The sequence below is a fragment of the Zalophus californianus genome, chromosome 1 (assembly GCF_009762305.2).
Source record: "Zalophus californianus isolate mZalCal1 chromosome 1, mZalCal1.pri.v2, whole genome shotgun sequence".
NCBI classification, from domain to species: Eukaryota; Metazoa; Chordata; class Mammalia; order Carnivora; family Otariidae; genus Zalophus; species Zalophus californianus.
In genome coordinates, this window is record NC_045595.1 from 14,877,640 (window position 1) to 14,901,920 (window position 24,281).

The window sequence follows — 24,281 nt, forward strand, 5'->3', positions numbered from 1 at the left end:
CGGCCTGGGGGTGTGGGTCGGGGGGTAAGCCTGTGCCCTGTGCTCGCGCGCACCTGTGGGACCGTAGCCGCCACCCCGCGGGGCGTCCCCCGACCTTCCGGTGAGCGGGCGGGGCCTCAGGGAGGGGAAAGGGGTGGCTCCGGGCGCCTTCGGCTGGGACGTTGGGCAGGAGGCTTGTATAGGAAGCCTGTCCCGGCCTCGCTCTCCCTCGGACTGCTGTCTGCGCGTGCGGCCCAGAACTCCCAGCGGCCTCAGCACAGGGCCCGGCACAGAGCAGGCGTCTAAGAAGATGGTGGAGTGAATGAACGAATGAGTGATGACTGCGTGATGGATAGATGGATAGATGATCCAGAGCTAGGACCCGTGTTCGGAAACGAAGTCCCGGGGCTGAGAGTTCTCGGTTTGGATACCAGCTGCTCCCCCGCAATTAATCCTGCAGCTCAGAAACTTTTTTAGGGACCGTCGTACGAGGAACCGGCAGTGTGTAAAGCTCACTAGGTGGCGAGTCTCGAGTGTCTGAGTTATAATTCCTGAGGATACAGAGGCTGTTGCTTGATCTCTAAAGTTGGACTGTCTGGTGGTCCCTGCCTTCCTTTCTTTACAAGGTTCAGTTGACAGCATGTATGTGATAGCACGTATAGAAACGTTAATGTCTTGCAACAAAATTTTACTATGCGTAACCTGCCAAATACTACACAGAACTCAGGGGCGGGGCTACAGAATGAGTGACGTTGGAGCCTGCCAAAGGGAGATGCTTCCAGTGTAGTGATGGAAGATAATACATGTGAGCAGATTTTTTGTGATAATTTAAACTATACTTAGTGCTAAATAGCACTGTTAGAAGCAGTTGGGCTAATGTATTTAACCCTCACAACAACGTATTTGTAGTTTTTAATGAGGATATTGAGGTATGGAGAGAATAGATGACTAAGGACACATTGCTACTTAGTGACCCAAGGCTGCAGAAGAGAGAGACCCAGTGTGTCCTCCAGCCTGGATGAGTATGTTACTTTTGGCCAACTGACAAGCCCAAGAAGGGCTTCAGAGAGGAGTACATTTGAGTATGGTCTTATTGAAGGAATTGTGGTTTCAAATTCGTGAAATATCCCACCTGGCTTTCCCGTAATCCTTTAGCTAATTATTGAGAGGTAAGGAGGTGGCAGGGAAGAGAAAGCTTACAAGGTAAGAGGAGAGAGCTAGCTCCTTGTTATTCTTAACAGGATTAAGCTGTTAAAAGCTTCTTTCCTTTTTCCTTTTACCCTTCACCATAATGCCTATCTCTCCCGCAAACCTGGATTCATACAGCTCCTTTAATCATTTTAAGATCACTGACAATCAGATTATTCTACACTAGGCATTGGTGGAAAAACCTGTACCTTCCTCTCTGGGGAATTTATAGACTAGGGGTCAGTACACTATGGCCCACAGGCCAAATTTGGTCTAGCACCTGTTTTTGTAAAAAAAGAAAAAAAAAAAAGGTCTTAGTGAAACACAACCAAGCTCATTTGTTTACATATTGTCTAGTTGTCTTCAAACTACAAAGGCAAAGTTGAATAGTTGTGACAGAGAGAGACCATATAGCCCATGAAACCTAAATTATTGATTTTCTAGCCCATTACAGAAAAAGTTTGCAGTTTGACATTAAACTGCTGACAGCTCAGATGATCCACAGTTGGAGGAGAGGGTTGTCACCAATATGTCCTTTCTTCTCCATAGATTTTAGTATCAAACATAATAATGCCTGACCCCTGTGGAATGCCTGCCATGGGGCAGATACCTTTATAAATACTTTACATAAATTAACTCGTTTAGTTAAGGATTCACAGAATGTTAAAGCTGAAAGGACTCATGGATATTATCTTTTTCTCCCCCCCATGGGTATTATCTAATTTGTCAGCTTTTTCAGATAAATAGCTGGTCATGTAGGCCCATTCACAAAGGCTGTGACAGAGCAATTTCCTGATTCCCATTTCAGTCCACTTTAATCTTACTCGAATGAGAAGCCAATACCATATTTATTGGATCTGGCATTTTTGTTGTCGTTGTTGCTTTTGTTTCTGGTTTTTTGGTTGTTGAAACCAGTGAGCAAGGACTGTCATTTTTTACATGATTATTCCTCTAACTATAAAAGTAATACATGGTTATTGTAGGGAAAGTGAAATATATAGATGAGTATAAAGGACAAAGGAAAGTAACCCATTAAATCACCTAGGGATCAATGTGTTAACATTTTGGTGGATTTCTTCTGTTCTTTGTGTGTGTTTTGTATATATCCATGTATTAATAATAGTTCCTGTTTATTGAATGTTTACTTAGTGCTGGTATATGTATGCATATTTTTTATTTTTGTGTTTTGTATTCTGTTTTAACATACTGTATTTTCTCATGGATATTCTTTGAAAACAAAGGGTAAGGAACTCTTAAGTCCTGAGAAGGAAAAGGTGTAATTCATTCATAAAAAGGACGTTTAAAGAAGCAAATCCTCCCACAAAACTACCTCTTGTATTAAGAATGTGAAAGACCCAAATATATACATTCATCCTGTTGCCTCACGCTGCAAGGCTTAGGGTTAGTTGTGCAGCTCACCAAAATGATCTTTTTAAAGTCTGTTCTTCCAGAGTATAGTTCTTATATTAGAAGCCATTACATCTACATATCAAGCCAGATTGTTCCAATTAGCCAGTGAGATCCAGGATTTTGAGAGCTGTTAATATCTACATGAGCCTTTACTGTAGCAGAGTTAAAAGATGTGCCTTTGGGAATTATAGATTATTAGTTTCATTCGTGAGCTAAGGCAGGAGCCCTGAGAATTACGTGCTTCATTTCTCTGCAGATTCATTGACTAGAAAGTTCTCCAGTGCCCATACACAAAAGTTTGTGAAGTTGCCAGATTCCTCTCCTCTGCCCCAGGCTCACCCCATCCCAGAGCAGTAATCATCTTCCTCTGTAATCATTGAGAACCAGACACTGTGATAGCATTGGGAATTTTGTGAACAAGACAGATAAGCTCCTTCACTTCATGGTACCTAGGAGACCAGCAGAGTGAATCTTAACCAGAATTTACATCAAAATCGAGCAGGCATTTAAATAATTTTTCCAAAATCAAATTTATGTAATTTTCACTTGTTCCTTTTTTAAAAGCTGTTAATTTTAATTCCAGTATTGTTAACATACAGTGTTATATTAGTTTCAGGTGTACAATATAGTGACAACAATTCTGTACATGACTCAGTGCTCATCACAAGTGAACACTCTAATCCCCATCACCTATTTCACCCATCCCCCCTCCTCCCTCCCCTCTGGTAACCATCAGTTTGTTCTCTGTAGTTGAGTCTGTTTCTTGCTTTATCTCTTTTTTGTTTTTGCTTGTTTGTTTTGTTTCTTAAATCCCACATACGAGTGAAACCATATGGTGTTTGTCTCTCTCTGACCTACTTCACTTAACATTATACTTTCTAGCTCCATCCATGCTTTTGCAAATGGCAAGATTTCATTCTTTTTTATGGCTGAATAATATTTCATTGTGTATATATACCACATGTACTTTATCCATTTATCTGTTGATGGACACAGGCTGTTTCCATAATTTGATTATTGTAAATAATGCTACAATAAACATAGGGGTGCATGTATCCCTTTGAATTAGTGTTTTTGTATTTTTTGGTAAATACCCAGGAATGTGATTATTGGGTGGTAGGATAGTTCTATTTTTAACAGTTTGAGGAACCTCCATACTGTTTTCACACTGCTTTCCACAGTGACTACATCAGTTTGCCTTCCCACCAACAGTGCACAAGTGTTCCTTTTCCTCCACATCATCTTCAACACTTGTTGTTTCTTGTGTTTTTGATTTTGTATTCTCCTATTTTAACATTCTGTATTTTCTAATGAATGTCTTTTGAAAATATGATTTTTAATAGTTACAAAATCTATCATACTGATTTGCCATCAATGTTTATTTGCTTGTTTTACAATTATAGTAACAGCGTGATCTTTGTACATACATTTCTGTGCCCATCTCTGATCGTATTTTTTCATTTTTTTCCCTCTGATTACAGAAGCTATTTATTCCTACAGGAAAACTTTGAAGCATTACACAAAGATAGGCCCTAACACAAAAGTTTACCATAATCCTATTCTCCAGAGATGGTCATGGCTAACAACTTGATACATATTCTTAAGATTAGAGTTAGTTTTTAAAAAAGAAAGCATGTTTTAACATACATACACGATGTTATGATGTACTTGAAAATTTAATATCCTCCATTTTTTTCGTTTACATTGAGTATAAGTATTTTTCCAAATGATTACATATTTTCCTTTTTAATTATCTTAACGTCTTTATAATTTCCACCAAGAGGAAGTACCATAATTTGCTAAGCCTCAGTGTCCATTGGTAGAAAGATTGTGTTTCCCAGCAACACTGCAGGGTATTTTTTTTACAGGTAACAAAAGAGTTCAGCTTTTTTCTTCTTTGGGAAGTTACTTTTTTTTTTTTTTTTTTAAGTAGGCTCCACACCCAGCATGGAGCCCAATTCGGGGCTTGTACTCACGACCCTGAGATCAAGATCTGAACTGAGATCAAAAGCCAGGTGCTTAACCGACTGAGCCACCCAGGTGCCCTGAGATGTTATTTATTTATGAGAAAGTTCTAATAGTAGAATTACTAGATCAAAGAATATAGGCATTTTATAGGCATCCTGATGCCTTTGAGAATCTTCTGAGATACATTGTAAGTGTTGTATATACTTAGTATTCTTTTCTGAGTTCCTGTACTTACAAAATGATGACCCCAGTATTCCAATTGCAACTCAACCTACAACTTTAAAACCTGATGTATATTGCCAAATTATCTCTAGAAGGATGATACTAGTTTACATTCCCACTGCTTGTGTGAGAAGCCATCTTTCCCCATACCTTTGCCAGTCTTGACTTTTAACACTTAAAAGAAAATCTCCAATTTGTTTTTTTGGGTTTTTTTTTTAAAGATTTTATTTATTTAGGGGCACCTGGGTGGCCCAGTCGTTAAGCGAGTGCCTTCGGCTCAGGTCATGATCCCAGTGCCCTGGGATCGAGCCCCACATTGGGCTCTCTGCTCTGGGGGAAGCCTGCTTCTCCCTCTCCCACTCCCCCTGCTTGTGTTCCTGCTTTCACTGTCTCTCTGTCAAATAAATAAATAAAATCTTAAAAAAAAGAAAAAGAGGGGCGCCTGGGTGGCTCAGTTGTTAAGAGTCTGCCTTCGGCTCGGGTCATGATCTCAGGGTCCTGGGATCTAGCCCCGCCTAGGGCTCCCTGCTCGGCGGGAAGCCTGTTTCTCCCTCTTGCACTCCCCCTGCTTGTGTTCCCTCTCTCGCTGTGTCTCTCTGTGCTAAATAAATAAATAAAATCTTAAAAACAAAAAGAAAAGAAAAAGACTTTAATTATTTATTTAACTGACCTAGAGAGACAGCTAGAGAAAGAACACAAGCAGGGGGCGTGGGAGAGGGAGAAGAAGGCTTCCGCCAAGCAGGGAGCCCGATGTGGGACTCCATCCCAGGACCCTGGGATCATGACCTGAGCTGAAGGCAGACGCTTAATGACTGAGCCACCCAGGTGCCCCTTTCTCATTTTTTTATGAGTTCATCTTTTTTCCTTACTCTTTAATAAGAAGTCTTTGATCCATTAGGTTCATGTACTTACTCCTTGATGTATAAATAAAAAATACTTTTTTTATTTTTAAAATTTTTATTTATTTGACAGAGAGAGACACAGCGAGAGAGGGAACACAAGCAGGGGAAGCAGGAGAGGGAGAAGCGGGCTTCCCACTGAGCAGGGAGCCTGATGCGGGGCCCAGTCCCAGGACCCTGGGATCATGACCCAAGCTGAAGGCAGACGTTTAACGACTAAGCCATCCAGGCGTCCCAATAAAAAATACTTTTCTTAGATTGTTTGTCATTTAATTTTATTTGTATTTTGGTTAGAGAGATTGTTGCTTTTCTGTGATCAGAACTTTTATCCAGTTTTCTCCTTTGTGGTTTGTGTTTTTTGCATATTGCTTAGAAAAGCCAATCCTAACCCTAAAGTCAATCATTTCTTAATATTTTATTTTGTGGTTTCATTTTTTAAAAAAACATTTTATTTATCTGACAGAAAGAGACACAGCGAGAGAGGGAACACAAGCAGGGGGAGTGGGAGAGAGAGAAGCAGGCTTCCTGCTGAGCAGGGAGCCCGACGCGGGGCTCGATCCCCGGCCCCTGAGATCATGACCTGAGCCAAAGGCAGACACCCAACGACTGAGCCACCCAGGCGCCCCTGTGGTTTCATTTTTTATATTTAACCCTTTAACCAGTTTAGGTTTATTTTGGTATATGGTGTGAGGTAGGAATCTCACTACGTGTTTTTTCCGGGTAGTTAAGCAACGGTTCCAACATAATTTATAAATAATTTTTTATGACTTTAGAAATGCCAATTTTATCACATTAAATTCTTTTATTTATGTCTCTCAGGGGATTAGGAATCTCTAAAATCAGAAGCCAGAGTTAAACTTCCTTTTAATATGTAAAGTAGTTGTTGAGGTTTTCCTAGCCACACTCCTTTGATGTTTTTATCTGTTACTCCCAGGATGTTAATTACTCTCTTCATGACACCTCTCTCCTCTCTTCCAGATATGTATGCCTACTTTCTGTTTGGATATTTGAAAACTAAATGTATCTTCTTTCTCCCCAAACCAGTGTTCCCATTCTCTCTAAAGGTCGCTGTCATCACTCAACCCCAAACCAGCAAATTATCTTGATTTCTCCCTCTCCCTCACACCTCTCCCCCAATATTTATCCAATCCTGTGGATTCTGTCTCTTAGTTTGGTCCAGTCTCCTTATTGGACTGCAGAAACAGCCTCCCAGGGGGTCTTCCAGCCTTCACCTTGCCTCCCCACCTTCCACCGTTCATATAGCTTCCCTCTTTGCTACGGGCAGAAGGATTTTTTTTTTTTTTAAACAGCAGATATACTTATGTCACTCCCCCCCCCCCAAACCTTTATCGTATTCTTGTTGTGGTTTTCTACTCACTTTAAGGTAAATTCCTTAAAATAGTTCTCAGGGTTGTATTTGATCTGGCTTTTGCTTGCCTCGCTTCATGTCTTATTTTTGGTGCTTAATACTTTGTCTTACTGGATCTAATTTTTCCAAAATACTAAGCTTGTTTCCTTTTGTATGTTCTGGTTCATATCTGGTATATTCTTTTCTGTCTTCACCTGTTTCATTCCTATTTACCTCTTTTTCAGGGAGGCTTTCTTCCTCAGACTACATTAGGTTCCCTCTGCTCTACATTCCTGTATCCCATATTTCCTATTTTGTAATTCCCATAATTGTAACTGCACTTTAATGTCTTTGTTCAGCTGTAATATAAGTTCTAGGCAGGTGGGGGCATGTCTGACTTTTTGTGCACTGTCTAACTCTGACTATACTGAAACCCCACTCTACTTCATGGTTTTCTGTAGGATTGTGTGGTGGATTCTTTGTATGCTTATAGGTGGGGGAGGGGCACAGGAAGAGGGAGAGAGAGAAAATCCTTAAGCAGCCTCCATGCGGGTGGGGCTCCATGCGGGTGGGGCTCCATGCGGGGCTCGATCTCACAACCCTGAGATCATGACTTGAGTTGAAATCAAGTCAGATGCTTAACCCACTGAGTCAACCAGGAGCCTCCCAGATAGGATCCTCCTAAACCTTTAAAACTCAACACAGAGCCGCAGACTTTGATGAGAAGCCCATAGTACCAGCCTTACTGCGTACTTCAGCAGACTCATGCCATTCTTATATGCCTTCTGAGCTCTTGCTATGGTAAAATCATCTTTCCGTCTTCCTTTTTCCTTGAAATAATGCTGCTGATTCTACTTCTCACTTCAGGGTTATGTGGAGAGACATTTTTGGATGAACAGTTGTGATTTAACATTCCAGACACCAGAAACTCTGTACTGTTTTTTGTAACTTTCTTGTAAGTCAAAAATTATTTCACAATATCAGCGTTTTTTGTTTTGTTGTGTTTTTTTTTTTTTTAAGTAGGTTCCACACCCAGCATGGAGCCCAATGCAGGGCTTGAACTCATGAGATCAAGAGTTGGACGTTTAACCAACTGAGACACCCAGGCGCCCCTTTTCTTTCTTTTTTAAACTGCAGCCTACACTCTTTTTTTTTTTTTAAGGTTTTATTTATTTATTTGACAGAGAGAAACATAGCTAGAGAGAGAACACAAGCAGGGGGAGTGGGAGAGGGAGAAGCAGGCTCCCCACGGAGCAGGGAGCCCGATGTGGGGCTTGATCCCAGGACCCTGGGATCATGACCTGAGCCGAGGACAGACGCTTAATGACTGAGCCACCCAGGTGCCCCTGCAGCCTACACTCTTAATGTTGAGCTCTGTCTGAAGAAAAACTCTTTAGTTGATCTGACACCTAGAAGAAAGGGCAATCAGTGTATCTCTAAGTTGTACAAATAGAGTTCCCTAACTACTGTCCAGCTCCTTGGCATATAGTGGAGATGGGTGGATCAAACTTAATGCATTAGCCTTGCTATGAGGCCATTTCCCTATGCAACTTTTTTAAAAAAGATTTTGTTTATTTGAGAGAGAGGGAGTATGTGCATGCAAATAGGGGAGGAGCAGAGGGAGAGGGAGAGGGAGAAGCAGACTCCCCACTGAGCATGGAGCCTGATGCAGTGTTTGATCCCAGGACCCCAGGATCATGACCTGAGCCAAAACCAAGAGTTGGATGCTTAACCAGCTGAGCCACCCAGGCGTCTCTCCCTATGCAACTTTTGATTATGTTAATTGACCTTTCATATAGATTGTTGTATAAAAACATGAATACTTCTGTCCACTTCATAGGTATCTTTATCATTATAAATAACATTCTGGTTTATCCATCCAGCGCTTGAGTGTTTGCTAGTATATCAGTCTGGCTATCACTTTTTACACAGCTGACAAATGGAATTTGTGAAGCTAGAAGGCTGGAAGCCAACCATGATTTTTGCTGATGCAGTCACATTGCTATCCGGACAGATTTTGTTTGAGTTATTAGATAGTATCCCTAGGCAACAGTTCTTTCTCATTTTCCTATTTACTGGGACAGTGATATCCCCTTCCCCACCTTTTTTCCCCCTATGAGCAGGGTTCCCAGTTTTCCAACTCTGAAGTGTTTTCCAATCAAAACAAAGAAAAGATTTGTGGATGTTGAATATACAAGGAGCTGAAGAGAGAGAGCTTGGAAGAGAGGTTTGTCCAGGTGCGTGAGCAAGGGAAAACCAATGGGAGAAACAGCGGGGCTTTGGAAATTTTACAAGAGAAAATGATTGAAGTTCAGGAAATAAAATTACCCTTTTAGGGATGTTGGGGGCAGATGTGGGTGAACATCTCCTGGGGCCAACTTTCCCCCAGTATTCATTTTGTCTCATTTCCAGCATTTACTTTTACATTCTCCCACTGTCCATGTTTTCTTCTTTTGACCTAATCTTAGCTTGCTCTTGTTTGTTACTTTCCCTTTATTTCTATTGTCTCTGCTTCTCTGGCTTCCTAAGTGTCTGTAGATGCCCATTCCATGGGGTTCCTTATTAATGGTGAACCTTACCCTGATACAGATCTCTTCCACCACTTATAATTGAATTACTTGCTCCACTAGGTTTTATTGGCCCTTGTTTATATGCCATTATTGAGTTATGTCAGAATTAGGCCCCTATAGCCTCGGGGACTTCCCCTCTGTCCTGCACAAGAGATACTCATTCTGATGTTTTCTTTCAGATTTGATGGACAGGTCTGTTCCAGAGCAGGATGTCTCTGAAATTAATTCACCAGGGATAGTAGCAAAGAGATTACCAGAGGATGTGAACCAGGATTCTATATTTGAAAAAAAATATGCATGTGAGAGCATGAAGGAAAACCCTTCTGGAGAGGTTCCTGGACCATGCCTTTTTCAAGAACGAGGTTTGGGGGAAATAACTTTTATCCACAAGGAAGCATCTCCTGAAACAATTAGCCAAGAATACAATTTTGAGCAGAGCTTGCTCTTGACCTCCAACTTTGTTACACATCTCAGGGTTTCTACAGAAGAGAGCCGACATCAGTGGGAGACAAGTAGCATACACACTAATGAGATTTCAGACCAAAGTAAATGCCCAACTCTCTCTACACAGAAAAAGTCTTGGGAATGTAATGAATGTGGAAAAACTTTTACTCAGAGCTCATCCCTTACCCAACATCAGAGGACTCATACTGGAGAGAGACCTTATGCATGTGAGGAATGTGGGAAAGCCTTTAGTCGAAGTTCCTTCCTTATTCAGCATCAAAGAATTCACACCGGAGTAAAACCATATGGATGTGAGCAGTGTGGGAAAACATTTCGATGTCGATCATTTCTTACTCAGCATCAGAGAATCCATACTGGAGAGAAACCTTATAAATGTAATGAATGTGGGAATTCCTTCCGCAATCATTCACATCTCACTGAACATCAGAGAATTCACACTGGAGAGAAACCTTACAAATGTAATAGATGTGGGAAGGCATTCAATCAGAACACACACCTCATTCATCATCAGAGGATTCACACTGGTGAGAAACCTTATTTATGCAATGAATGTGGCTCTTCTTTTCGCAAACACTCAAATCTCATACAACATCAGAGAATTCACACTGGGGAAAAACCCCATAAATGTGATGAATGTGGGAAAACTTTCCAAACAAAGGCAAACCTCTCTCAGCATCAGAGAATTCATACTGGAGAGAAACCGTATAAATGTAAGGAATGTGGCAAGGCCTTTTGTCAGAGCCCATCCCTTATTAAACACCAGAGAATTCATACTGGAGAAAAACCCTATAAATGTAAGGAATGTGGCAAAGCTTTTACTCAGAGTACCCCACTTACTAAGCACCAGAGAATTCACACAGGGGAGAGACCCTACAAATGCAGTGAATGTGGTAAAGCCTTCATTCAGAGCATTTGCCTCATTCGGCATCAGAGAAGTCACACTGGAGAAAAACCCTATAAATGCAGTGAATGTGGGAAGGGCTTTAATCAGAATACCTGCCTCACTCAGCATATGAGAATTCATACTGGAGAGAAGCCCTATAAATGTAAAGAATGTGGGAAAGCCTTTGCTCATAGCTCATCTCTTACTGAACATCACAGAACTCACACTGGTGAGAAGCTCTATAAATGTAGTGAATGTGAGAAAACTTTCCGCAAGTATGCACACCTTAGTGAACATTACAGAATTCACACTGGTGAGAAGCCTTATGAATGCTTTGAATGTGGAAAATTCTTCAGACATAGTTCAGTCCTTTTCAGACATCAGAAACTTCACAATGGTGAATAACCCTGGCATTCAGGTTATGGCAGCTTTTCTAGAAACAGTGACTAGGAATCTGGCGGGAGGCGGTGGGGCAGGTAGAGTTCCTGGAGGGAAGGATGAAGGAACACCGAGTATTATACTCAGAAGAGTATTTCCACTTATGGAGGCGGGAGCTTGGAGAATGCAGAGCCTACTCCAGCTGGGCGTCTGGGAAGACAGGGTAGAAAGGAAGTTCTTGCTCTTCGCATAAATCTTCGCTGCCTGCCACTCCTCCTTCCCCTTGTGACTCTCATGCCTTGAGGTGCCATTTGTTAAGTTAGCACTTGCGTTTCCCTTACTGCAGCCCTGCTCCTGCGTTCCACCTTGTGACCTGCGTTCTCTGGCCAGGAGGCTGAGGTGCTTTCCCAGACATTCAGCATGAAAGTGCTAGCAGTGCTGAGGTGGTGCTAAGTAGCCTCCTGATACCTGAGGCTGCTCTGAACATGCCATCTGTTAGAAGTGGTCTCGTGAAGGGGAGATGGAAACAAGGGAAAACAAAGAATCCTTATTCGCTCATTCATTCAATAAATAAAGGGATAGGTGGCAAGAACTGGGCTGATGTCTACAGATAGAAGAAGGCTTTCTCAGGGTAAGGGAGATCTTTCCTGATCCTTTCAAGCTGGAAGGCAATTTGGGGCCAAAAAGGAAGTAGGTCAAGAGAAATTTATCTTGAATGATGCCAGTTTGTGGGAAGGGAGTCAGATCTGCTCAGAGGGCCAGGAAGAAGAAGGGCCAACCTTTGTCCCAGAGGAACACTGACTCACCCAGGAGGAAAATGGTTTGCGCTAGACTGCTGGTGCTGAGGCCCAGAGCAGGAAGCCTGTGTTTGACTGAGCAGGTCACCTACATATCCCAGCCTGGACTAAGGTGTACACTTAGTCCAGTTTGCTTGGGCCACTGGTTTGTAGGGTCCAGGGGAGAGAGACCCACCAGGATTAACTATGTCCAAACAACGGTTAATTGACGTTTAGGGAGGAGAAACCATTAATGAAGAGAGAAGACAGCCTTTTAGGTTGGCTGGAGTTGGGGCTCTGGACCAGTCTTCAAGAGAGTGTTGGTCATTGTATCAGGGAGGCCTAGGTTTCATGTACTTATGTCATTGGTGGCTTTAAGCAGGTGTGTTAGATTTCAGATACTTCTATTTTTATTGGGACTATCTTATTCTCGGATATTTACCCTTCCCTGCAGGTTAGGAGTAGCTAGGGAGACACTTTCATGGAATAAATTTGGAAAGTGTTCGAGAGAGAACTACCTCTTTTTGAAGTCCCTGAGTATTGAGATAGTACAGTTTGCTACCATGATGGTATTTTATTCTTTTAAGAGAAAGGGCATGGTTTTTCCTTTATTTCTTTACTCCCTTTCATGTTGTTTACTGCTACGCAGAGCTTGAACTCTGAGAGATGAGGTGGGGATTGCCTTTGACTGCTATTTGTAATAGTTTCTATGCCCTGAAGCTTATATAATTTTTAAAATAATGACTGTTAAAAAACAAAGTCCGTTGATTCTGGAATGGTTGGTTACCTAGAACTCAGCATTAATTTTTTTTCCCCAGAACAGCTATCTTGTAAGCATTGGTTTGAACTGTTAATCACCATTAATAGGAATGTGGCAGAAACATCACTATCTTCCTCTGCAGCTGTGAAGGTTATATTCTCAAAACCTGCCACAGGGCAATTCATAATTGAGTAAGTTAATATCTTATGGACAAAAATAACCCTTAAAACTTGATGTTCATGAAAAAATTATAGTACTCAAAGGAAATACTGATGTATTTGTACTTTCTAAGTGAAAATAACACTATAGAATTCATTGCTGGCACACAGTAAATGTCCAATAAATATTTGTTGAATTAGTATATTTTAATCAACCTGTGCCCACCAGAAACTTTCACAACTTCCTGATATGTAGGTATTTAGAGTAATATTTGTACACACTACTGTCTTTAGATTTCTTGAGTGGAGATTAGAATTGGGAGGGTTTTCTAAAGGAGCAAATGGGAACTCTAAGGATGAAAGATATTTCCAAGTTCTTGTTAGAAAGATTTTCCAACAATCCAAAAATGTTTTAATCCTCAGGCTAAGAGTCTGATACCATTTTCACTTCCTAGGAAAACAGGATTAGGCAAGGAATTTGTCATCTTGCTACTCTCCTCATCCCATAGTCTCATACTTGCAAATATTTGCTCCCAGTTGTTGGCCAGCCAAGTGCCCAGTCAGGCCAGCCCCAAATCTTGGAACTGCTTTTGGTCAGTCTTTTACTCAGTCTTCATATCCTAGCAACCACTGTATCCTGCTTACATCTCCGAAATATGGAAGCCATCTCCACTGCTTTTGCTTTAGTCCACTCCCCAGTTTATTTCCTAGACCATTTTCCTATTTTCCCAATCAGTCTTCCAGTTGCTTGCCCCGTGAGGCCGTCTTTCACATTTCTTCTGGATGGTCTTTGCAAGACACAACTGGCAGCTCTATTATCTCAGACTATCCGAGCCCCTTAGAAGGCATCTAAAGCTCCTCCACAAAAATTAGATGGATAGATAGTTAGATAGAGCTCCTCCACTGGCCCATGCCTCCATCATCACTCTCCGCTGCCTTCCCTGCATTGCACACTGTTCCATAGTGTAAATTCCTGTGATTCCATATCATTGCTGGACTCTGGCACCTTTTGCATAGACTGTTCCTATTGCCTCAATTGCCTGCCTGCCTTCTGCTTGCCTGGAAAGCTCCCATGTGTCACTTAATGAATGTGCTCAGGCAACATCTTTGAAGCTGTCTCTGACCTCACATGTTTTTTATTTCTGTATTTTCTTATCTTCTTATTTATGTTACATTGTAATGGCTAGTTTCCAAATTTTTCTCTTCCCACTGAACTATCAGCTCTGTCAAAGCAGGGGCCATATGATATTTATTCATCTTTGTATCCACAGTCCCTGGCACTTCGAATGTGCTCAGTAAATATTTACTGAGCTCAACTAAAATACTGAGTCAGACATTTCTCCACGCCTACATGCAGGTTGTGACTTAGGTCCACAGTTGCCAGCAGAAAGGAGGTTTGGAGAGGATATGAGTGTGTCCATGAAGTGTTCGCCAGGTGCCAGGTGCAAGCATTCTGAACGTTTCCTCAAGACACAGATTGTATGGTTGTCTTAAGCAGAGGGCCCCTTAAGGAAAAGTAGTATTTTGTAGCAAAATAATCCCTTGTTTTGTTACAAATTAGCCATTTAAAATGTCCCATCACAGTTTAACAAAGTACTTTCAGATATGTTGATGGCAGGGTCGACAGGAAGAGGCAAATGCTTGCCGCTGTAGCAGCACAACTATGTCAGCTGGAATATCCCTGAAGTAAGAAGCAGGAGCTGGATCCTGATGCTGGTCTGTCAGGAGAGAGATTGAGTTTAGCAATCCCAATGTGGAAGCACTTCCTGAGCTCATGGCCCCAGATAATCAAGAACTGGAATGTGTTGCTTATTCTCAGCGTGCTGAAATTTAATTTGTGACTTCACAAGGACATGGGATGAGGCCACATCAGATCCTCAAAACAACAGTAGAGAAAACAGGTGGTTGGACTTGCCCAAGGTCACACAGCTAGTAAGTGTCATGTGAAATTTAAACTCCTGTGTCCTTTCCCGCTTTTCCTTAAGATTTCTCGTTATTGGTCATATCTCTGTTCCATGATGCCTCTTTAGCTGTTTTTTGTTATAGAGTTGACCACATAGGACTCCAGGCTTGCCCTGCTTGTGAGGATGGGAGGAGCTCATTTTAAGACTTTATTTTTAAGTAATCTCTACACTCAACATGGTGCTCGAACTCACGACCCCGAAATCCAGAGTCACATGCTCTACCAACTGAGCCAGCCAGGCGCCCCTGGGAGCTAATTTTAGGCCAAAAAGCTTTTTTGCCCTCAGACCTTCCTGTGTGTGAGTGTGAGAAATAAATTGGTTTTTGCATTTTGATTTCACCTTTCTTCCTATATAATGCAGAAGTCTAGCTCTGACCTCAGGTGGCTTCAGTTTCACTCCCCTTCAGCTACTGGCCACTGCAGGGCTAAGGTCACCTTAGTTTTGTGGAATGTTTTTGGTGTCCAGTGTCACCGTCGTCCCCCATCCTTTTTCTCCCTCATTGAAAGAAGCTCAGCCCAAATTGTGTTAAGCCCCAGCTTCATGTTTCTAGTAAATTGCTCTTCCTAGGGATCCCCACTCTAGAGTTAGTTCCTACACAGCAGAGCCTGCTGATTTAGATTTTTTTTTGAAGCTTAAAAGGGAAAAAAACGATGAGGCCTAGGCTCTCTGGCCTGTGGGATGTTAGGGAGTGGGGGTGGGGTAGAACTTGCTCTCCGATTCCAAACAAGTGCTGAGAATATGACACTTGGTAAAAAGCAAGGTGAGCTCAACATTATTGTTCCCTGGCATGTCAGCTGACAGTTCTACAAAGGGTCCTCTTTTAGCTGAACAGGATTAGTGATGGCCTTAGTCTGGGGCATCTCCACTCCTAATTTCAGCCTCCTCAAGGGACTTCATTTTGGTTAAGTTGCCAGTCTGGAAGTTTGAGCAGATAACTTCTCTGCTGCATCTCATTCATTTTTTCAAGTATTTCCTGAGGGTCCCTTATGGATTGTACACTAGGGATACGGTAAGCAGACAACTCTATTTCCCAGAGCTTGCACATCAGTAAGAATGCCTGGAAGTGGATCAGGTACCCTGCTACCCACGCCTTCATCCCGGGAATACACTGTCAAAGAGGAGCCTGTATGTGCAAGTATTCTCTGAGTGAGTCTCAGCAAGATCTGAAGTTTTGCTGCAGTGGAGATGAGGGCCTTGAGGGCTGGCAAGGTCCCTTGAAGCCAATGCAGAACAAAGAGGACTGGAGCTGGAATTTGCGGAGCATGATAGGACAAACATTTACTGAACTTTTTTTAAGTGCTGGAAGGTCTTAGTAATTACATATATTAATCTCATTTAATCTTCATGATAACCTTCTGAAATTCGGTGCCATTATTTATTTCTGTTCTGTAAGTCGGCAAACAGGTACAGAGAAGTAAGTAACTTGCCCAAGTTTACACGCTGATAATCTGGGACTTAAGTTGAAAACAGAGCTCTTTACGTTCTTAGGGCCAGTTGTTGAACAAAGAACCTAAAGCAGAGGGTGTTTGGGGTTCCTGTGAAGAGGCCAATTTTCTGGCAGGTGAGACTGTAAGGAAGGTTGAAGCCAGCTTTGTGAAACCCTTGGGAAGACCTCCAAAAGGCAGTGACGTGGAAGAGTTTTTAGGAAGATAAATGTGGCCAGGTTGCAGAATGAATAGTAAGAGCGCCTTGTGGTCGGCCACCAGTCTCCCTCCAGTTCGGTTTCCTTACTCTGGGAAGGAGCGCGGTGAGGTGGGTTTGCGGGCTGTTTCTGCAGGGGCGGCCCCGGTGTCGGGCTGAACCCCCGGAGCTCTGGGCCGGGGAGGAAGCACAGAGATGAAGCCGCTCACTCCTTCCTAGAGAGGAGACCACAGTGTTCTGACCGCGGCGCGGGCTGCTGACGTCACGCCGGCGCGGCAGGGACTGGCTGCGAGCTGCCCGGGGGCGCTCCGACGCCCGAGTGCCGCCAGGTGCAGCCGGAGGCCCTCGGGAAACGCCGCGTGTGTCGAGCGGGCGTGCTGGACTGCGACGGTCTGTTCTCGGAGCCGGGGCCGGCCGGCCGCAACGCCTCTTCCCGGAGCGCGGGAAACTGGAGCGAGGGGTCGGAGCCAGCTGGCCCTGAAGAGGGAAGGGAGAAGCTTGTTCGAGAGCTCTGTTTTGGGAGTCGGGAGACCTGGGTTCCATTTGTATGTACTTAAGGGAGGAAGTGAACTTCTGATTGCTTCAGTTCTCCGATTTCGAGAAGCACATGCTGTTCCTTGCTTTGCCACTTGACAAAGTTGCGCGGGCGGAATGACTATATGTGAGAGTTATCAACTTCCTTTAAGCTTTTATTCTCCTCTAATAGTAACAGTACTTTTAACAGCTGATACTATTTATTGAAGGCATTTTTCTAAATACTTCCCATGTATTACTCATGCATCATCACAATCCTATGAAGTAGTTATTATCTACGCCATATAACATTTGAAAAACGACCTCAGAAAGGTTAAATAGCTTACCCAAGATCACTTGGCTAATAAATCTAGAACAGGGATTCAAACCCAGGGAGTCCTGGCCCCAGAGCCCATGCCGTAAGACAAAAATGTAATCAGAGCATCAAAACAATGGGAAGTGCTACAGTAGAGCCACGTAAAATTCTTTGAGAATGTTGAGGAGAAAGGGCCTTGCAAGTCAAGAAAAATTAGCCATGTGTAGTGGTTCACATTTGAGCTGAATATTAAAGTTGAGTAAGTTTGAAAATAAGTAGTTTGTTCAGTGTCAAATAGGGGGTGCCAGTGGATTGGGATGGATTATACTGGTTGCCAGCCTTTTAATAATGTTCTTTCCTTTCCGTTCAGAGGGAGTTCTTAAAAGCTTTCCTCCTAAGAGGGGTCCTTAACATCTTCCAAAAGACTCCCCCTGTCCTTTCTTGGAGATTCTGCTTCACATAGATGCGGTTTTATTTTCCTGAAATTCCTCTGCCTCTGTTGTAAGATAACTGGAAAGGAGTTTCCTTGATGTTGACTCAGCCTGTTCTCAGAAGAGCTGACCTCATTTTTGACATAGTACCTGCGCAGTTAGTATTTTCAAATAAATGAATAACCATCCTCAATCAAAGATGGACTGGACTTAAGGCTTTTGCTCTTTTCCCATGTGTTTTTAGAATCAAAGGATCACAGAATGTTGGTACTAGTTTTCCACTTTCATTTCACAGAAAACAAATCACAGAGAAGACTGAGTGACTAGCTTTAGGTCGAACACGTTAATGGCAAAGCCCAAACTCGAATCCAGACTTCTTGACTCAGGCCAGTGTTTGTTCTAATGTCCTCTACTGTAGCCCCAGTTTTTGACTTTTGAAGTCAATGGCTTTCCCAGTCGGTTTGGGGAGGCCTTTGGCTCCAACTTTTTTTTTTTCTTTTAAAGATTTTATTTATCTGACAGAGACAGCGAGAGAGGGAACACAAGCAGGGGGAGTGGGAGAGGGAGAAGCAGGCCCCCCACGGAGCAGGGAGCCTGATGTGGGGCTCAATCTCAGGACCCTGGGATCATGACCTGAGCCGAAGGCAGATGCTCAAGGACTGAGCCACCCAGGCACCCCTCCAACTTATCACTTGTGGAGGAAATTTCACCTCAGGATAGTCCTTAGGAGCACCTGCCCCCTTTGTGCATTGTCAGATCTCTTGGAAGACAAGCCACTTACTGATTTTTGTCATTGGTGATACTTTTTTTTCAGATTTATTTATTTGAGAGAGTGCATGTGGGAGGGGCAGAGGGAGAAGGATTGAGTTTTTTTTTTAAGATTTTATTTATTTATTTGGCAGAGAGAGAGAGAGAGATAGTGAGAGCAGGAATACAAGCAAGGGGAGTGGGAGAAGGAGAGGCAGGCTTCCCGCTGAGCAGGGAGCCCGATGCGGGGCTCAATCCCAGGACCCTGGGATCACAACCTGAGCCGAAGGCAGACGCTTAACGACTGAGCCACCCAGGCGCCCCAGAAGGATTGAGCCTTAAGCAGCCTCTGGGCTGAGCTTGGAGCCCAACGTGGGGCTTGATCTCACCACTCTGAGATCACAACCTGAGCCGAAACCAGGAATCAACCACTTACCCAAATGCACCACCCAGGCGCCCCATGGGTGATACTCTTTTAAGAAAATAATGATATTCTTCATTCAGACTTAAAATAGTTATTTGGTTAGGGATTGGCTATTTCTGAGTTCCTCTGAATTCAGAATAGGAAGTAGGCTGACAATTTATGGGTGCTTTTTTTTCTCCTCCCTCCATGCCTCAGATTCCTGCCCTTCCTCGAGAGAAGCCCCCAGGAGACAAACCAGTGTCGCTTGTGTTCCTCACAGCTTATCTCTGGGTAAGTGTAAATCTAACTAGAGCGCCTAGGATGGGTTCTTACGGGGGTGCTCATTCTGAAGTGGTGGCAGACTTACAGTGGGACCCACCAGTGACCACTACACCTAAACCCTGCAGACTGAAAACACAGAACCACCCAAAAATAGTCCCACCTTATTAAAATCAGAGTGAGTGTGGCCCATTGTGGAAGCAGGCAACAGAATAATTGGCTATAGGACAGATCAGAGAATGTACTAATTTTATATCACATGTACTTAAACTGTAGCAAGAATAGCTACCCCCTGTGCAGTTACCTGGTAGCTGGTCACTGAACTGCTAACTCTAATGCCTAATGATGTAGCCGTCAGGTGTGGAAAACTGGTAGGAAATTACTGGACAACCCATGGCAAAAGTGATTTCAGTGTTTCCTCAGAGAATATGAATGCACTCCTGGCTCTGTTTGGAACAAGAGCCTAAGTAAGAGCAACTTCACTGTTACTGGGCATCAGAAGGCAACATGGAGCTTGGGGATCTGTTAAATTCAGTAAGAACAGTACTGTATGAACTGGATTTTTAGGCTATGGAAACTCTATGAATAGATTGTGACCATTTATGGCCTGAAGAATTCAGTCTAGTTTAATATGTATGCATAATACATGTACGTGTGTGTCTGTGTATGTGTATATGCATTGAGAGATGCCTAGAAAAAAAGGTCATCAAAAAACCAACTGTATTTTCACTGGGTGGTAGGATTTCAAGTAATTTCCTTTGTGGACTAACTGACTGTTTTTTAGAATGAGTATGCAGTCTTTGTATGGTTAAAAAAAAAACTTTTTGAGACAATAAAAGTGAAGGAAATAAAAGCGTGGTTAGAGTTTTGGTTTTATGTTTAGCTATTTAAACCACCTGGCGTTAATTTTTGTTTTTTTTTGTTTTTTAAATATTTTATTTATTTATTTGGCAGAGAGAGACACAGAGAGAGAAGGAACACAAGCAGGGGGAGTGGGAGAGGGAGAAGCAGGCTCCCCGCAGAGCAGGGAGCCCAATGCAGGGCTCGATCCCAGGACCCCGGGATCATGACCTGAGCCGAAGGTAGACGCTTAACGACTGAGCCACCCAGGCGCTCCTGGCGTTAATTTTTATAGACAGAAATATCTATCCTGGAAGTTTATACATTAGATAGATGCATTCAGGAAAAATATTCAATATATTTAACAACCAGTGCAGTACAGTGCTGTCCAATCAGATCAGTCTCTGACTATACATAATTTGTGCAGAGATACCAGTGTATACCAACTAACTCTTAGCCAGGGTAGATCCATATGTACCAATAAGAAATGATCTTGAAGACACATTCTTTAGTGAAACACAGAACCTATAGAACAATTTTATGTAGAGAGAATCAAATGGTCTATGTATAAAAATATGTGGAAAAAAGACTGAGTGAATATACTCCAAACTTAATGATAATCTCTGGGAAGGAAATGGGCTTGTATGGGTAGGGTGGGATGGTGATAAAAAAATGACTAATTTATCCTATATCCTTCTGTATTATCTAAATATTATAATGTGAGGATCTATTCATGTGTAATGTGTCAGTGTCTCCAGCACCATCCAGGGAAGATGTTGCTGATGTGTGGCACCTGAATATCTGTTCTCAGATTCTCTGTGCCCTTCTTCAGAGCATCAGGGTTTCAAAGTCTGATGCCACCAAGATCATCTAAGTATTTCTCTTTCTCCAGTTCTAAGCAGTGTCCTGATGACAATGATTACGGTTCCCATATAGTTTTTTCTGTAGTGGAGAGAATGTGTCAACCCGCCGGACATTGAGCATATAAATTTTTCATTGTAGATCAGGAAAGGTGACTGTTTTGTACATTGTTTTGTGAATTTGATAGTGTACATCAGATTCTGAAGCACTTCATTAGTGTCAAAGGTGAGGGCCAGATTCTGGACCATGGTGCTATAGTCAAGTTACTGTCCAACGGGAATCTCTTCCCTAAGGACCACCCCATCCTATTTTTCCTCTAAACAAAACAATGATATCTTACTTTCTTTCAGTAAGCAGGGCTCTAGTTTTCAAACCTAAAGGTCTTCCAGATGGACGCAGAGGGGAGAGCTACAGATGCTGAATGTTTTGGAGAGAGAAGTCCAAAAAGACACTTAACCAAGGTAAGTGAATAGGAAGGATTGGTGTGATGGACCTAGTAAAAATTACAGCCTGGATAACCTTTTTTTTTAATTATTTATTTTTAGAGACAGGGGGAGGGGCAGAGGGAGAGAGAGAATCTGAAGCAGACTCCCTCTATGGGGTCTGGGAGGGAGCCCAACATGGGGCTTGATCCCAGGACCCTTAGATCATGACCTGAGTTAAAACCAAGAGTCAGGGTGCCTGGGTGGCTCAGTTGGTTGGGTGACTGCCTTTGGCTCGGGTCATGGTTCCGGGGTCCTGGGATCGAGCCCTGCATCAGGCTCCCTGCTCAGCGAGAAGCCTGCTTCTCCCTCTCCCACTCCCCCTGCTTGTGTTCCCTCTCTCGCCATCTCTTTCTGTCAATTAAATAAATAAAATCTTCAAAAAAATAATAAAAAATAAAACCAAGAGTTGGACACTTAACCTACTGAGCCACCCAGGCAACCCTCCTTTGAAATCCTAAAGAGAAACTCTAATTTCTAAAGAATGATAGAAGCTTGTACTTTCTCAAGCAGCACGAGCAATATATTGCTTACAGGCAACCTAAGGAAATATACTCTTCACCTAGTTTTTGAGTAGTAGAGACTGTAGGTAAGTAGGTAGTTTTCCCTAACACTAATTTGCCCAAGATTGGTATACTTATCCCTTTCACATTCTACTATTTATCACTCTGGATGATCCTAAATTACCTGGATTCGTTTTTAGTCTTTAAGTGTTCCAGAATCAATCACGATAGGGAATTTTATAGATTTCCCAATATGTGTCACTACTTAATCTCTTCTCCCTATTATCTAATCTTTTCTCCAGGTCATTGCGATCTATCTCAATTACTGAGAAGAGGATAAAAATCAAGATTCCACAATGCACGTCCCCTGTTCTGCACAGAGGACATTTTCCCTTTTGATTTTTTTTTCCCCCCAGACAAGATGACCAAGCCTGATGCAACAGTGTTAAATGACTTGTGGAAGATGTGCAGGGTCAGAGAACCTGGTCATCTGGGTTTGCGTTTGGAGAAGGTAAAGACGCATGCTGAAGAAGGAAGAGAAGGGGTATCCTGCAGGAATGCCCAAGGGAACAGTGCATGCACACATATACCCAAAGCTTTCCTAGGACAGAGTTACTGTAACCATAATCATCTTTGAGAACGTTCATTGTTAAGTGTCATGAATTTGAGAGTTTCCTCTAAACCTGAACCTATTGGACAGACATTCCTTGTGTTACAGGCAGCATGAGTTCCAGCCAGATTTCACTGCAAATGAACCCTCAGAGACTTAACATGCAGAAGAAATCTTCAAAGTGTAGTGAATGTGGGAAATTCTTTACTCAGAGATCATCTCTTACCCAGCATCAGAGGATTCACACAGGAGAGAAGCCCTATGTATGTAGTGAATGTGGAACTTGTTTCCGTAAACAGTCAAATCTTACTCAGCATTTGAGGATTCACACAGGAGAGAAACCTTATAAATGTAATGAATGCGAGAAAGCCTTTCAAACAAAAGCAATCCTTGTCCAGCATCTGAGAATTCATACTGGAGAGAAACCCTATAAGTGCACTGAATGTGGCAAAGCCTTTTGTCAGAGTCCATCCCTTATCAAACACCTGCGAATTCATACTGGAGAGAAACCGTATAAATGCGCTGAATGTGGCAAAGCCTTTAGTCAAAGCATTTGCCTTACCCGTCACCAGAGAAGTCACTCTGGAGATAAACCTTATAAGTGTAATGAATGTGGGAAAGCCTTTAATCAGAGCGCATGCCTCATGCAGCATCAGAGAATTCATTCAGGAGAGAAGCCTTACACATGTACTGAATGTGGTAAAGCCTTCACTCAGAACTCCTCCCTTGTTGAACATGAGAGAACTCACACTGGAGAGAAACTTTACAAGTGTAGTGAGTGTGAAAAAACTTTCCGCAAACAAGCACACCTTAGTGAACATTACAGAATTCATACCGGAGAAAAACCTTATGAATGTGTTGAATGTGGGAAATCCTTCAGGCACAGCTCAGCACTTGTTCGACATCAGAGGCTTCATGCTGGAGAATAAAACTTGGGATATAACCAGCGTGGAAAGATTTGTATGAAAGTGCCATTTCCCCCCCTCTCCAAAATTCTTAGGAGTTTAAGACTCAGTCTTCAGCTGGGACAAATGTTCTGTATGTTGAGCAAGATGCAATGTGTCCTGAAAGTTAAGAAAATCGACTCAGAACTAGATAGTCTTGAGTTTGGGGACTTCTCTGCCACTTAATGGGAGTAAGACCGGATCCTCTCTCAGCCTGTTTTCCCCATCCTCCTCAGAAGAATAATGAGGATACTTACTAGGGTTGTCTTGAAAATAAAGTAAGTTGTATGTAATAAATAACTGCCATTAATTGGTTTTGAGTTATAGATATTCCAAACGTATATAAATCTAGCTACTGAAAACAAGCTAAGTTCAGCATTAGTTTTTAGTTCTCAATGTGTTTTTTAGGAACTTTTTTTTAAACATTCTTGAAATTGGGCTGATTTCATGCTTAATCTACAGAAAGTAAATGTCTGAAAGACATTACATCAGAAAGTAGATTTAAATAGAACACAATTTAAGACCAGTTTATCCTTGAGAAAATTCAGATTTAATCAGAGAAAAAAGAAATTATTGGGATTTGAGTGGACATTGTGAAGTGTACTTCTGGGTACCCTGAAGAGCTTTTTTAGATTTTGATACCTCCCACTGTTGGATCTTCACTTCAAGCTCTAGACCTCTCTTTTCCATGAAAAGGAAGCCTTGCTGACACTAAATAAAAACTTGTGTTGTAGGACTTTTGT

General features: G+C 42.4%; 3 protein-coding genes and 1 long non-coding RNA gene across 9 annotated transcripts in view; 3 read left to right on the forward strand and 1 right to left on the reverse strand.

Annotated features, from left to right (window-relative positions):
* ZNF502 (zinc finger protein 502) lies at window positions 1-11,367 on the forward strand. Of its 2 annotated transcripts, XM_027583138.1 has the most exons (3): window positions 44-100; window positions 9,138-9,251; window positions 9,764-11,367. In XM_027583138.1, the coding sequence occupies exons 2-3, from the start codon at window positions 9,197-9,199 to the stop codon at window positions 11,335-11,337; spliced, it is 1,629 nt and encodes a 542-aa protein (XP_027438939.1). In that variant the 5' UTR covers window positions 44-100; window positions 9,138-9,196; the 3' UTR covers window positions 11,338-11,367. The 2 variants fall into 2 exon arrangements, with proteins under 2 accessions (XP_027438940.1, XP_027438939.1); XM_027583139.1 differs by lacking the exon at window positions 9,138-9,251 and having other exon boundaries at window positions 1-100.
* Window positions 7,855-24,281, reverse strand: part of KIAA1143 (KIAA1143 ortholog) — a 23,582-nt gene continuing 7,155 nt past the window's right edge. Inside the window, exon 4 of one of the 5 annotated variants that reach the window (XM_027583146.1) lies at window positions 7,855-7,875. In XM_027583146.1, coding sequence (XP_027438947.1) covers window positions 7,866-7,875 — 10 coding nt within the window. In that variant the 3' untranslated portion in view covers window positions 7,855-7,865. Of the gene's footprint in view, window positions 7,876-14,545; window positions 14,723-16,789; window positions 17,087-23,540; window positions 23,659-23,701; window positions 24,275-24,281 lie in introns of those variants that run through there. The other 4 variants (XM_027583142.1, XM_027583141.2, XM_027583143.2 and 1 more) reach the window with 4 other exon arrangements.
* On the forward strand, window positions 17,093-21,404 carry LOC118357014. Its single transcript, XR_004820098.1, has 3 exons — window positions 17,093-17,270; window positions 19,236-19,310; window positions 21,350-21,404. It is a non-coding gene; the product is annotated as an uncharacterized LOC118357014 (long non-coding RNA).
* Window positions 21,829-23,523, forward strand: ZNF501 (zinc finger protein 501). The gene has a single exon (XM_027583140.1). It carries the CDS (start codon window positions 22,708-22,710, stop codon window positions 23,521-23,523), a length of 816 nt encoding a protein of 271 aa, XP_027438941.1. The 5' UTR covers window positions 21,829-22,707.

Excerpts from the sequence above, each read along its gene's own strand:
- ZNF501 (XM_027583140.1), top strand. The coding sequence starts at position 22,708 with ATGAGTTCCAGCCAGATTTCACTGCAAATGAACCCTCAGAGACTTAAC.
- ZNF502 (XM_027583138.1), top strand. The coding sequence starts at position 9,197 with ATGTTGAATATACAAGGAGCTGAAGAGAGAGAGCTTGGAAGAGAGGTT. Across the intron at positions 9,252-9,763 it reads TGGAAGAGAGGTTTGTCCAG|ATTTGATGGACAGGTCTGTT; the intron begins GTGCGTGAGCAA and ends GTTTTCTTTCAG.